The 12884-nt window shown below is 41.9% G+C and overlaps 1 protein-coding gene across 1 annotated transcript in view; it reads right to left on the reverse strand.

Annotated features, from left to right (window-relative positions):
* Positions 1-12884, reverse strand: part of LOC104942356 (phospholipase D1-like) — a 17360-nt gene that overhangs the window by 634 nt on the left and 3842 nt on the right. Inside the window, exons 3-15 of the mRNA XM_010767570.1 lie at positions 8243-8385; positions 6860-6971; positions 6632-6697; positions 5754-5812; positions 5417-5509; positions 4569-4721; positions 3850-3995; positions 2991-3065; positions 2777-2903; positions 1435-1465; positions 955-1092; positions 672-732; positions 502-582 (exon numbers count right to left, since the gene is read on the reverse strand). Of these exons, the coding sequence (XP_010765872.1) occupies positions 502-582; positions 672-732; positions 955-1092; positions 1435-1465; positions 2777-2903; positions 2991-3065; positions 3850-3995; positions 4569-4721; positions 5417-5509; positions 5754-5812; positions 6632-6697; positions 6860-6971; positions 8243-8385 (1285 nt within the window). The remainder of the gene's footprint in view (positions 1-501; positions 583-671; positions 733-954; positions 1093-1434; positions 1466-2776; positions 2904-2990; positions 3066-3849; positions 3996-4568; positions 4722-5416; positions 5510-5753; positions 5813-6631; positions 6698-6859; positions 6972-8242; positions 8386-12884) is intronic.

The following is a 12884-nucleotide window of genomic DNA, read 5'->3' on the forward strand; positions in this document are numbered from 1 at the left end:
GAGAGAGAAAAGGAGGCATGGTAGAGATTTTGCCTGCGACTAGGTCTAAACGCAGGCTATACTGCATATAGACTTTACACCATGGGTGCCCGGATAGTCTTTGCAACGATAGTCTTTGTTACGGGCTGACAAATCCTGATTATACCAGCCACAATATGTAATCGTAGCCGATTGTGAGTCTCGATTGGACATGACCTCTCGTTAAACACACTTCTTCGTCCTTTATCTTTCCTCTTGAGTGGACACACCATATGGCCGGTCTCTTCTGACGCTGCGTGAGTTCCCCGACACACCGGGGACACATCTTGATGTATAAAAGACATCAAAAAGTGCATTTGGCATGATAGGTCCCCTTTAATACTTTGGGCTGATCTGACTTCAAACAAACTACATACGACTGGTGTGAGGATCTCAAGGCCACCATTATAAATAAACATACATTATTTGAACATTAGACAGGCAAAAAATACACTTTGTAATAACATTTCCTCTCTTTCCTACCTTGGTCAGCCAGCACCAAGGCCCCGGCCTCGAGAGCAAAATCTCCTGTTCCTGCGTCTCTGGATAAACTCACTGTGAGTCCTAAAAAACAAGAACAAAACACGAAAAATTAGTGTCAGTGTGTCCACAAAGCCTGCATCATTTAGGTAGAGCAAGTTAAGACAGATTACCTGTGGTGCTTGTGCTGTTGCCACAGACATAGATTCCTCTGGGAGCCACATTACACACTGCCTACACAGAGCACACGTAAATAAAGAAGTAAGTATTCACATTCAAACAGTCCAACTATCACAGTTCAAGCAGAAGTCCTGGATGGTGCATAATGTGGCAGAAGATCAGACATTTATTTTGCCCATTCAGTGCTTTATAAACATTTGTTGACGGACAGGAAGTCAGTGTAAAGACCTCAAAACTGTGATCCACGTTCAGAGTGTGTCCTGTGTTTTCTGTTACCTGCAGCATCTGACTCTTCCCCAGGCCGGGGTCTCCCACCATCAGGATGTGAGGGTCTCCTCTGACGGGGACGCTGTTCTTCCCCGTGTGTTTCTGTCGGCCTCCAAACAACACCAGGGACAGAGCAGCTTTCACCAGCTTGGGACACACAAACAGACTGTTTTACTCATTCCTCTTCGCTGTTTTCTCATCAGCACAACGGCAAAGAAGGTGACTTGGGCCAATGTTAATGTGTTTTGTTGGGTCATGTGACTTAGTGCTGTTGAAGAGGTCACAATAGAGGTCATTTAAGGCAAGATTGAAAGGATTAGAAGACTGACTGAGGTCGAGCTGCCTTAATTCACAGCCACTTTTTGCAACAAATCAAAATAAATAATGTCCTGTTTGTCAGGTATTAATGGCATCACTGTGTTTCCCTTTGTAAATGGATACGAAAATGCTGTTGGTGTTCTTTATTTTGTTCGACAATTGACAACTCACCAGGTGGCCGTAGATGACAGGACACAAAGACCTGGAAAACGGGGGAGAAAAAAGGAGTAAAATACCAAGTTTGATACTTTAACCACTAGATGGGGCCAAAAAGAGCCAGGTTTGTTTCCTACATCAGAAGTTGTTACCGGTTTTTAAAGTGTGGAAAGGTGAGCCTCCCCTCAGAGAACATAAGAACAGCCGCCCCCCCTCCCAATTGTTATTGCTATTATTATTATTATTGTTTTTGTTGCTATAATGCAGGGGCATTCAATTGCATTTCAAAGAGGTCCAGTAAGAGAACATGTCATTAAATGCTCTGTTTTCGCTGTCGACCTTCCGCCGTTTGAAATTACTCCGACTGTTTCTCTCGTCTCTGTGTTTGAGTCTATCGTGCTGACTCACTGACTGCACCGATTTGATTGGCTGAGTAGCGTCACCTCCTTAAAACATTAAACAATAACTTTTTAAAACCTTTCTATCTTTATGTTTTACATTTTTTTTACATTTTCAACATGGTGGATAAATCCTTATATGCTCCCGGCAACACACTGAACGTCAACTTTGCCTCCTTATTACACTCACCCCTACTTTAGTGGGAACAATGAGTCTGCGTCTTTGATGCGCACAGGCGGATGATGCCGGGATGCAATGTAGACGGGAATAAATGCAGATCATGCTCTTGAACTGTCAACGTGGGAGGGGGGGAGCCTCGCTGCGTGGAAACGGCCTGCTGAACGGACCTCTGTCGCCTGTCAGCGCAACTTAAATGATGCCGTTCAAAAACATAACAAATAAAGGGCGGTGTCGGCCGTCAGCGAACCGAGACGGCCGCCAACGTCCCGCTGACGACCGGTCGTTCTGTGATTCTCCAGAACACACAGATGGCCTCTGGGTGGACGTGAAGGGAATGAGCACTTTTACAGCCTTTTTGGCGAGGTGGGGTTGGGGTGGGGGAACTCGGTCTCCAGACAGCCAAAGGTGTTCAAGTGACACTTTACTCGTCTTTTTCTCGTTATTCTTTTCTCCCTCTGCGCCTCCCCTGAAGCTCTCTGGCCCCCCCCAGGGAGGCACGCCTCACACTTTGAAAACCGCTGCTCTAAACTCTGATCATGTTTGTGAAACAGACTTGCAGTGTTATTTTGAGATTGTTTGATTAACCTAAGCTGTTTTTTTTCATGTGTGTGAAGGCTTAGCTGTTCAACTCACAGAAAAAACCTGATGTTACAACTGAAGAAAATCACTTTAAAATCAAATGTCTGTGGTCTGAGTCAAACTACGAGTTGATATCCAGACAGTTCTTACTTTTCCAAACAGTTAAGGTGTAATACTGTAGGTGATATGAATATCTTACTGTACGATGAGTCTCAGCAGGTCGGGCTGGGACTGGATCTCCTGGATGGCGTACAGCTCCTTCAGACTGAACTCCTCTCCTCCAGAGCGATCTTCAGGAGAGCCCTGGCCTGACTTGGAGTGATGCCCTGCTCATTAACAAGAAATAACACCTTATTACTTCCTTCATTAAAAAAACCGTAATAATTCAGTTTTGAACACACGCGCTTCAGTACCTTTAGTATTGCTGACTGAAGTGGCGTCGAGGTAGAGGAGGAACATACACTGATCCTTATTCCCCCGGGAACTACCTGCATACAAATGATGAGAGTGTGTTAGGTGTGTCTTTTGTTTTAAACCACTAAGACTTCATCTTCTCCGGATTGAAATCACTAGCTGGCACTAAAAGGCAAAAGCTTAACCGAAACCTAAACTCCCACTTTGGTAAGAAAGTGTGTGGGTTTGTTTCTGTGTGGTTGTGTGTGTGTGTGTGTGTGTGTGTGAGTGTGTGTATGTGGTTGTGTGTGTGAGTGTGTGTGTGTGTGTGTGTGTGTGTGTGTGTGTGTGTGTGTGGTGTGTGTGTGTGTGTGTGTGTGTGTGTGTGTGTGTGTGTGTGTGTGTGTGTGTGTGTGTGTGTGTGTGTGTGTGTGTGTGTGTGTGTGTGAGTGTGTGAGTGATAGTCTATGTGTGTGTGTGTGTTTGTGTGTGAGTGAGTGTCTGTGTGTGTGGTTGTGTGTGTGTGAGAGTGTGTGTGGTTGTGTGTGTGTGTGTGTGTGTGTGTGTGTGTGTGTGTGTGTGTGTGTGTGTGTGTGTGTGTGTGTGTGTGTGTGTGTGTGTGTGTGTGTGTGTGTGTGTGTGTGTGTGTAGTTGTGTGTGTGTGTGTGTGTGTGAGTGTGTGTTGTTGTGTGTGTGAGTGAGTATGTGGTTGTGTGTGTGTGAGAGTGTGTGTGTGTGTGTGTGTGTGTATGAGAGTGTGTGTGTGAGAGTGTGTGTGTGTGTGAGTGTGTGTGTGTATGAGAGTGTGTGTGTGAGAGTGTGTGTGTGAGAGTGTGTGTGTGAGAGTGTGTGTGTGGTTGTGTGTGAGTGTGTGTTTACCATCATTGGTAACTCTAACTATCCCCGTCACAGTGACGGTGTCTCCAGGGACGCAGCTGTCACAGAGGTCGGAGTTCAGGTGACATTCCACGGTGCGCGGGATTCGTCCAGTCTCCCTCTGCTCTCCGCCCATCAACTCCTGCACCCTGAAATAACAAAANCGACATCTGACCAATCAGGCCTTTGATACGGCCACTAGTGCAGGAGAAGAGATGACGGTGAAAAGACAGTTTCAGTCCGGAGAGGGAAAAAAACAAAACATGAAGAAACTAGAGCATCACTCGAAGGTGGGTTATTGTATGAGTCTAATGTACAACTTGCGAATGTTGTNTTTAGATGAAAATAAGGAGCCTCTCCCCACGCCCCTCTGAGAGATATTTGGTTACAAATAACTCAATGGTGCTCTAGGAGGAGATTCAGGTGATAAGGTGGGGGGGGGGGTTACCTTGGTTGGTGATTGGCTAATGGTTACACAAGCCAAAAAAACGTTATGACATCATAAAGTGGCCAAAATCTGATCAGCTCATTTTCAGACAGGTTTTTATAGAAATGGATCAAAAAGAGAGAGAATCTTTTTTCCTGAAACTTCCAGAGTCTCTTTCCACAGAGGGGACACATGTTGATGTAGAAGAGACATGGAGAAGTGGATTTTGCATAATAGGTGACCTTTAACTATTCTATATGTGTTGACCCCTTGGGAACTGCAACAAAATTCAAACCTGGAGAGGCTGTCCACCCGGACTCCATGTTTGGTCTCTGTGTCTTTGGAGTCCATCTTGATGCAGAAGTCTTTATCCAACAGCAGGACGAAAGAGATGGCCCCCGAGTCTGGCTTCATGTATAGAAGACACGAGTCCTTCACCACCAACCACCTACAAAACACACAGTCCTCATTACCATCATTGGGATTAAACATTAGTGTTATTACGTATTGTCCAGCTCTTGATCCATTGCTTTGAAGGATTTCTTATATTTCTTGTTGTAAGGAAAAGGTGTAGGAAGAAAATCATCATGGAGATGTAGGAGGACGAGCAGAGTGTTTCAAACGTGTGGGATCTTTCTGTGTTTTCTTCAGAAAACAACAATAGAACTGCTCACATAATAATTTGGCTGAGATGAAGAGAAATACAAACAGAAAAACAGATGAAGAAAGTCAAACACGTGCCAATTCAACCAGGCTGAAGATGGCTCAAAGATTTTGTCAGCAATAAAATAACAATACAAATGAGATGATAGCCAAAATACTTTTAAAGATATTACCAATATGATGTTTTTAAATGTTTATTAAGTGGTCACTGTGTTTGAACACCCATACTTTGACACCTTCCTGATAACAATCTTGAGTCTGAAATGCTAAACTGAGTTTGTAAATAGCATCGATCACACCTACAAGTTTAACAGTTAAAAATAAACTACTTCAAGTTTCCGCTAAGAAAGTTGAATGCGTCTGCTTGATTACAAGAAGATAAACCAGTCAACAACATCGATACACATTATGTGAATTTGGCTGATATAACAACGAGTGGAAAACATTGGAAAACAGGAATATAAGTAAACAGACACACACCGTTTGGACCAGCGGTAGCAGGCCTGGCTGTGGCCGCAGCAGTTCATCCCGGGGATACGATGTCCGCCTGATCGCTTGTAGATCATCCCTTCCCTGGGACAGACAGTCAAATAATTTACGTATGATCAGGAAAAATTACAACGGCATGCAAGGAGAGTCTGAATAAAAAATAGAAGACTTTGAAGTTTAAAAGTTTTTCAACGACATAATTAATCTGTAGCTTTGTTAGTTTGTCAATAGAGAACCTTGAAGAGGACCCTGTTCAATGCGTATCCACCTGAGACAGGACAATGTTTGTACAGATGGGAAAGACTTTGAAAGAAGAGAAAATGCTCACAGTCCTTTGGGCCCCAAGTCATGGATAAAGGACATCTGGCTGATGTCAATGAACTCCATCTGAGAATAGACAGGAAGAGACAACAAGAGGCGTCTCACAGTGAGTCTTGGGAAGAAAGAAAACAAACCTGATACATGCTGCACTGTACATGTCGTCATGTGACTCTGAGCAGACAGCTTTTCAATGATTATCTCAAAATGGGTTCTCATCTCATTTATGAATTTTTAATGTGTCGAAATGATGCGGTTTATTCATGTCAGAACATGTTAAACCTAGCATTAGTTTGTTTTAAAGCTCATACATAATTCAGACTAAGGTCAAATTTAGCACGAGCGTGAACACACTACTGTATATGTTCAAATGTAGGATATGAATAGGACACTCACTATTGTGCAACACATGTAGTTTTAATGAAGTGTTTGTGAATATGAAAAATACCAAATGAAATTATAAAGATACTTTTTACAGTATTGTATCATTACATATTTAACCAATACATTTGATTGAATATCTTAAAAAAATTTTTTTTGCATAGTATACAAAGTCCTCTTCAGGGCATCAAACAGACATGAGGCCCTTGCCAGCTTAAATTGGCAGCAATACTACACTTAAATGTGATTGTGTCAACATACAGCAGACATGTTGCTATGGATAAACTAATAATCATCTATTCAACACACACTTTTCCATCATAAGGAAGAGCAACAAAGAATACTGTTGCCAACATTTGCTTATACAGTTTGCTTTCTCAGGTATCTACAGCAGCTGAAATTAGTGCATATCTAATGCTTTTAAATACACACACAATAAGTATACATTTAAAATGCAGGCAGGAAGTGGTAATGTCACAGCTGGCAGAGCTTAGAATGATTACTCACAGTATGGTGATATTTGCGGTACATGGCCATCCTCAGCAGCTTGTCCAAATAGTCCTCTAATTGTCTCTGTAGGAACACATAGAGTATACTATGTATTGGCCACTGTGAGTATTTTTATGAACACACACACACACACACACACACACACACACACACACACACACACACACACACACACACACACACACACACACACACAATGGCTGCACCGGCACCGACGTGACGTACCTTCCTGCTGGAGACCTGCTCGTCTCTCACCAGCTCGTCTCCCCCTCCCCTCGGCAGGGACGGCATCTCCCTCACCTCGTTCTTCCTCACCGTTCTTCTCCTCACCGTGTGGCTGAGACAGAGGGAGGAAATGAAGAGGCTTATTTCAAAAGTCCACAATCTATCTGAAGATGAATCACCAGCGAGAGCTTGTTAAATCTCACAGTGTGTCCACACTTCAAGTTTGACGAGAAACTGTTCCATCATTCCCTAAAGCCAAAAAAAACATTCCAGCGGCTGATCCTAAATTAAAAACATAATTTCCTCATCTTGCTGCCAGCAGGAGTTTAGACAGGAACATATAAAAGCTTGAATACATTGACAGGTTGCAGACTGGCTCAGTGTTGTGTCTCATCAACAAGGAACACATAACAGTGAAATGCTACGTAACTGAAAACAGGGAGAATTATTTATAAATGAAAACAGGGAGAATTATTTAAGAAGCAAAAGAACATACACCAAAGGAAATTGTAAAAATAATCCACCATGTTCCTCTTTCTATTACAACATCAAGTCAAGATCACAGACAAAGAAAGAGATAAAGGGAGAAGGGCAAAACTAAATCCTATTAAAGTCCAAGGGCAACATTCCTTTGTTGTGTTGTGAGTACATCACCAGAGGCAGAGAGAGGGAGGGAAAAAGAAGGAAACATGATAGTTGAAATGTCTACCAATATCCAAAGGTTATAAAAAGCAGATGTATAAATGGATGTATATATTCTGTATATATATCTTTGTTCAAGATTTTTTGATGAAAAGGCATGCTCTGTCCAAACTCCAGAGTATAAAACAAATGTCCACCACCAAATATGAACACATTGTGTCTTCTTTGTTTGAACCAAAAACAAGCTAATGTGTAAAAATGTCTTTAAAAAAGTTTTGGAATCAGCTCTGATTGCAAGGCGACTGTTGCTGAATTCACACAATGCCAGCAGGAGGAGGATAACAGCAAAACCTCCTGTTAATATAACACAAATAAACAGAAGAGATTTAACCTTGAGTGAAATTTACAGCAAATGTGTTGGAAGATTCTTTGGAAGCTTTGCACAGAGCCAGACTGGGTGTTCCCTTTTGTTTCCAGTTTATATGCTAAGCTAAGCTAACTGTCTCTTGGTTCTAGATTCAACATGAATGCATAAAGACAACAGCTAAATTGAACTTTCATCTAACTCGCAAGAAGGTTAACAACTATACTAATCATTCTCAGCTTGTTTGTGCTCCATTTCCCACAAGGTCAACTCAATGTGACAAATACGTGTGCATTTGTGTGTACCGGTACGTCTTTCCTTCTGAGTGTTTTTGTGTTCACACACTCTGTGGAGTGTAAATGTGTAAATGTGCTGACCTGCGGGACGGCAGCGGGATCCTCATGAGGGTCTTGTACGTCTGCAGCTCTTTGTGCAGCTCCATGAAATGTTTCTCCTTCCTCTTAACCACCCAGGTAAACTCACCATGCTTCAGCTCGATCTTAAACACTGCCGGCAGGGACTACATACACACACACACAACACATTGGGGAGGGACACAATGAGTTTAATATACATCAGTGCAATTATTAGGATTGGCATTGTCTTGGAAAATGGCTATTTTAGAAGCAAAAATACTTGTAGAGTTGCAGCATTTTTGATTGGTAACTATTTGAAACAACATCTAAGAGATGCATGCTTTCATCTTTGCACATTGACAATTAAACCTAATTCACACAAAAAAGACTTGTATTACTTAAAGCTTGTTATAGCTCATTTATAGGTCCCATGTCACGGCCATTTCTACTGATCATAATTCCATTGTTGAGGTCTACTAGAATAGATTTATATTGTGCAATTTTCCAAACTCACATTGGTCTCTCATACAGCATCTCTGTATAGTATGTGTATTCACTCTCTGTCCTAAACGGCTTGTTGGAGCTCCTGCCGCACCCCCTCCCTGATGAGCCCTACTCTGATTGTCAGCTCGCCCAAGCTCTGTTCCGATGAATCCGCCACCTTACAGCGGAACATCAGTGATTCATGTGTTACAATGGGCGTTTGATAGCACCTAGACGAATGACCCACCTAAGTGATGAACAACAGATGAGAATGTTGCGTGGGTCTGGGTGCCGTGTTGCGGGGACGTTTGCGGGACGACAGTGTGAGCCTGGCTTGCTGTGTGGTTCCTGGTTTGCTGCGGGACGTGTGGACAACGGACACGCGAGGCCCGGCCGAGCTCGACCGGAGCACACGCACACACAACCACCCGCAGCCTTGTCCATATTGGGGTCGTCGTTACGTCACTTGGTTCCAGGTAATGAAATTAAATGGAAAAAGAAAAAGTTCTCCACATAGGGTACGTTTTGTATATTAATTCCGGATTAAATGCATTGATCGAGTGTGGATCTCTTTAATACAATTACAGGCATGTCATGTTAATTGTTGGTGTCTTTATTTATTGTCATCATCCGTTTGTGTGTTTGATATTTGCTTGTTACTTGTATATGTTATGTCATGTATTTTATATTCGTCCTTTTATAGATATATATAATGGTTCATCTGATATATGTTATTCTAATTGTAGTTGTTATTCTTATAGAGTTGATCTTTATATGACCTAAGACATCTGAGTGATCTTATTATTCTAACATATATTATTNTATGCCTTTTATCTGCTAATGTACAGGAGGAAGAGTGGTACACTGTCTGTCTAGTTGGCTTACATAACAGTTAAAGTTCACAGCCTAAAAAACATGGAGCATTTTTCCCCCTTTTATTCATTTTTATGTCAATTTGCACATTTCATGGTGATGCTCAGCCTCTCCCCTTAACTCCTAACAGTCATCATCATTTCAACCACAACACAGAGACATACTGATAGAAATGTGTGTGTAGTTGTTGATACATTGCTGACAGAGGGAACTACATTTGAATACAGATTTAAGAAATATCAGTTTTTGAGCATGTCATAAGCATGTTTTGTTTTGACTATATTACAATTATATTATAGTATAATAATATAATATTTATATTATTGAATTGATTATGATTATTAGTAGAAGTAGTTTATTTGCATTAGTTATATTGTAATCTTTTTGAGGCTAGTATTTGGCAGGAAATGCAGACGTATTCACCTGTAAACGCATACTGAATGACATACATGCAAGTTTACCTCACTATAAAAAAGTAACTGTGTTGATAATAATTATATTTGCAAAGTAGCCTACTTTGTTTCCAAAAACACCTCATCTCACAATGTCGTCGCTTGGGGCCTCAAGTTGGCCGTCCTGAGTGGATTAATACACGATTTTGAAGGGCACCTCAGCAGGTTTAATATCGCAGTTAGAAAGAAGCCTTCAATATCAGAATTCATAAATATTACATTTCATATGAATCTGATTTCCCCGGCTGGCCCTGATCTAACAAACCAATATCCTATAATAATCTGGATATTCAATTATTTTATTATCTCATGAGAACTGGGATTATTTTCTAGAGAGATCACCGGGTTTGTAAAGTCAAGTTTATCTCAGTCTTCTTCTCTGGAATCCGTGTGCTTTTTCTACACAGCAAAGAAATTGCAAAGGCTGGAAAACTAAAAGGAAATGAACAAAAGGGCACTTTGCTTCTGAGATTTAAAGCCTGTGATTGAAACTCAGGGTAGATCTCCCTGTGAGAGTTAGAATAACCAGTGAAACTTCTGGGAACAGTACATTTTTCTAGGAAATAGAAGCCGTGGGTGTGAATTGAAAAGAACAAGCTGAGTTTTGGGTAACAGGTACAGTAGGTCAGCGTGTTGTTTCTCTCTAAGCTGAGTCCTATCGAGCGGTTCTTATCCCCCTGTTTTTAGAGAGTGGTTTTTAAGCCATAGCCCCATGGTTTTACAGAGAAAGCTCTTCCTTTGGAGTTTTCTGAGAATGTGCCGCTTTATTTCTGTCCACCTCTTTGCGGGTATGGAAAGAGAAACATGGACTGGAGCAGAGAATCAGCCAGACTGAGAGATCAATGCAGCACAAAGAGGGAGAAAACATAAAGTGCTTTTAGGTGTGTAGGTTTGAAGTCCTTGGCAACTGGCAATGGAGCAAAACATTTATTTGGTGCGTATGCATGAGAGCGTGTGTCAGATGAATGTTTAAAAGGAAATTCCATACTTAAATCCCAAAGATTTGAATGAATACAGAAAGCTTTTTAGCCTGATGTGTCAGAGAGGTTTGTCAGATGATCTTCCAGCAATTTCCCCCGTGGGGTCATGACGCCACTCAGCCACTTTTACATTCACAGTAGGTAATCGTCCAGGTGTGTGCCGGCAGCTGTCACCACAATTACTCTTAATTATAGGGGGCAGAAATAAATTAACTTTACCTCCTCTGGATGACACTTTTCTAACCTCTCTGTTAGGCAGTTGAAAAGATAAACAGATAGGAAGCTAGGACTTAGCCGTCACATTTTGTCCTTCAACTTGAAGTTATTTAACATAACCAAGAAGTGTTGCAACTAAGGATCCATCCCAGTTTCTCAAAGTCCAAGTTGAAGTCTTTGAATGCCTTGCTTTGTCAGCTGAAAACAGACATTTTATTATGAAATAAAACAGAAAAAAGTGTGAAACCTCCATATTTGAGAGACTGAAAACGGCCTTCTCTGACATCCTTTTTCCGTCGATTAGGAGGCTAATCGTTGCAGCTCTATTACCAAGTCCTCAGCAGTCATCACAGTGAAGCTACATGTAGCATCTCAACATCAATAAATCAGGGCCTCGTTAATTATGAGACATTAGAATAATTACTGTGAACAAATGAGGTCGTTGGGGAGAAATCCCAAGTGTTGAGACAGACTTTATCTGACTGAATGAAATGTACAATAAACAAGAAGCTACTGATTTATACACAGTCATGTGAGAGTAATGGTGAACTGCAGCGTTACCCATGCATGCATTGGACTCTTTACAACCTGGGTGCTTTCATGATGCTGATCATTCTCGGTAAAGCCCCGTGTCACACTGTCCCGAAATTGACACCCGATGGACAGACGAATATGGAATTGTGAATTTCGCACGAAGATGGCCCCGAACCACACACGAAGGCAACATTTACATTACATTTAAGACATACAACTGCAACGAAAGTAATTATGATACTGTACTGATATTTTCCGACTTTGTTCTTGACTTTCTCTGTCTTTATATGTAGAAGATATTAAGTTTTCTCCGTCATGTTGTTTCCATAGCAACAACAACTTCCTGGCCTTCAAAATAATATATTATATCCTTTTTAGTTTCACAGAACACAAATTGGGTTATTTACAAAATATGTTTACATGATTTTGTTGTGCAATAAAACAACCAGATGGACACACGATAAAGGAAATGTTCAAATTCGGCTCTGATCGTAGCAACATCGGGACATTCGTGAGGGCATCTTTGGCATGCCAACGATTTTGCCACCGCTCCCGAAGTTGCTGAAGGAGCCTGATAAATTCCACCGGCGGTCATACGATGGCTTAAGATGCCCTCACGAATGCCTTACGAAGGGCAAAATGGACACATGAAGTCAACACGAAAATGAACCTTCACAAGGTCCTTCGGCAATGCTTTGTGATGCCAAAGATTTTGCCACTGCTCCCAAAGTTGCTGCTGGAGCCTGAGAAACTCCACCGGCGGTCATACGATGGCTTAAGATGCCCTCACGAATGGCCCGATGTTGTTACGATCAGAGCCGAATTTGAACATTTCCTTAATCGCGTGTCCATCGGGTGTCAATTTCGGGACAGTGTGACAGGGGCTTTAGCTTTGATCGACAGGATCGTAACATTTCCGTCAAAATCCATTATAACCCGTCGGCCTGTACACAACTCTGCCGGGGGGACGGGACACACACACTCGCTCGTGAACTGTTAGCGCCGTGTTGATCAAGGATGGTGCAGTGGTGGTATGAATGTGGCTTTCTGTCAAACACCTGGATAGCTCTCTTGTACAGCTGTTCTATCGGTTTCAGGTTTGTGGCTCAAGCAAACGACCAGTTC

The sequence above is a fragment of the Notothenia coriiceps genome, unplaced genomic scaffold (assembly GCF_000735185.1).
Source record: "Notothenia coriiceps isolate Sejong01 unplaced genomic scaffold, NC01 NC01_scaffold00004485, whole genome shotgun sequence".
NCBI lineage: Eukaryota > Metazoa > Chordata > Actinopteri > Perciformes > Nototheniidae > Notothenia > Notothenia coriiceps.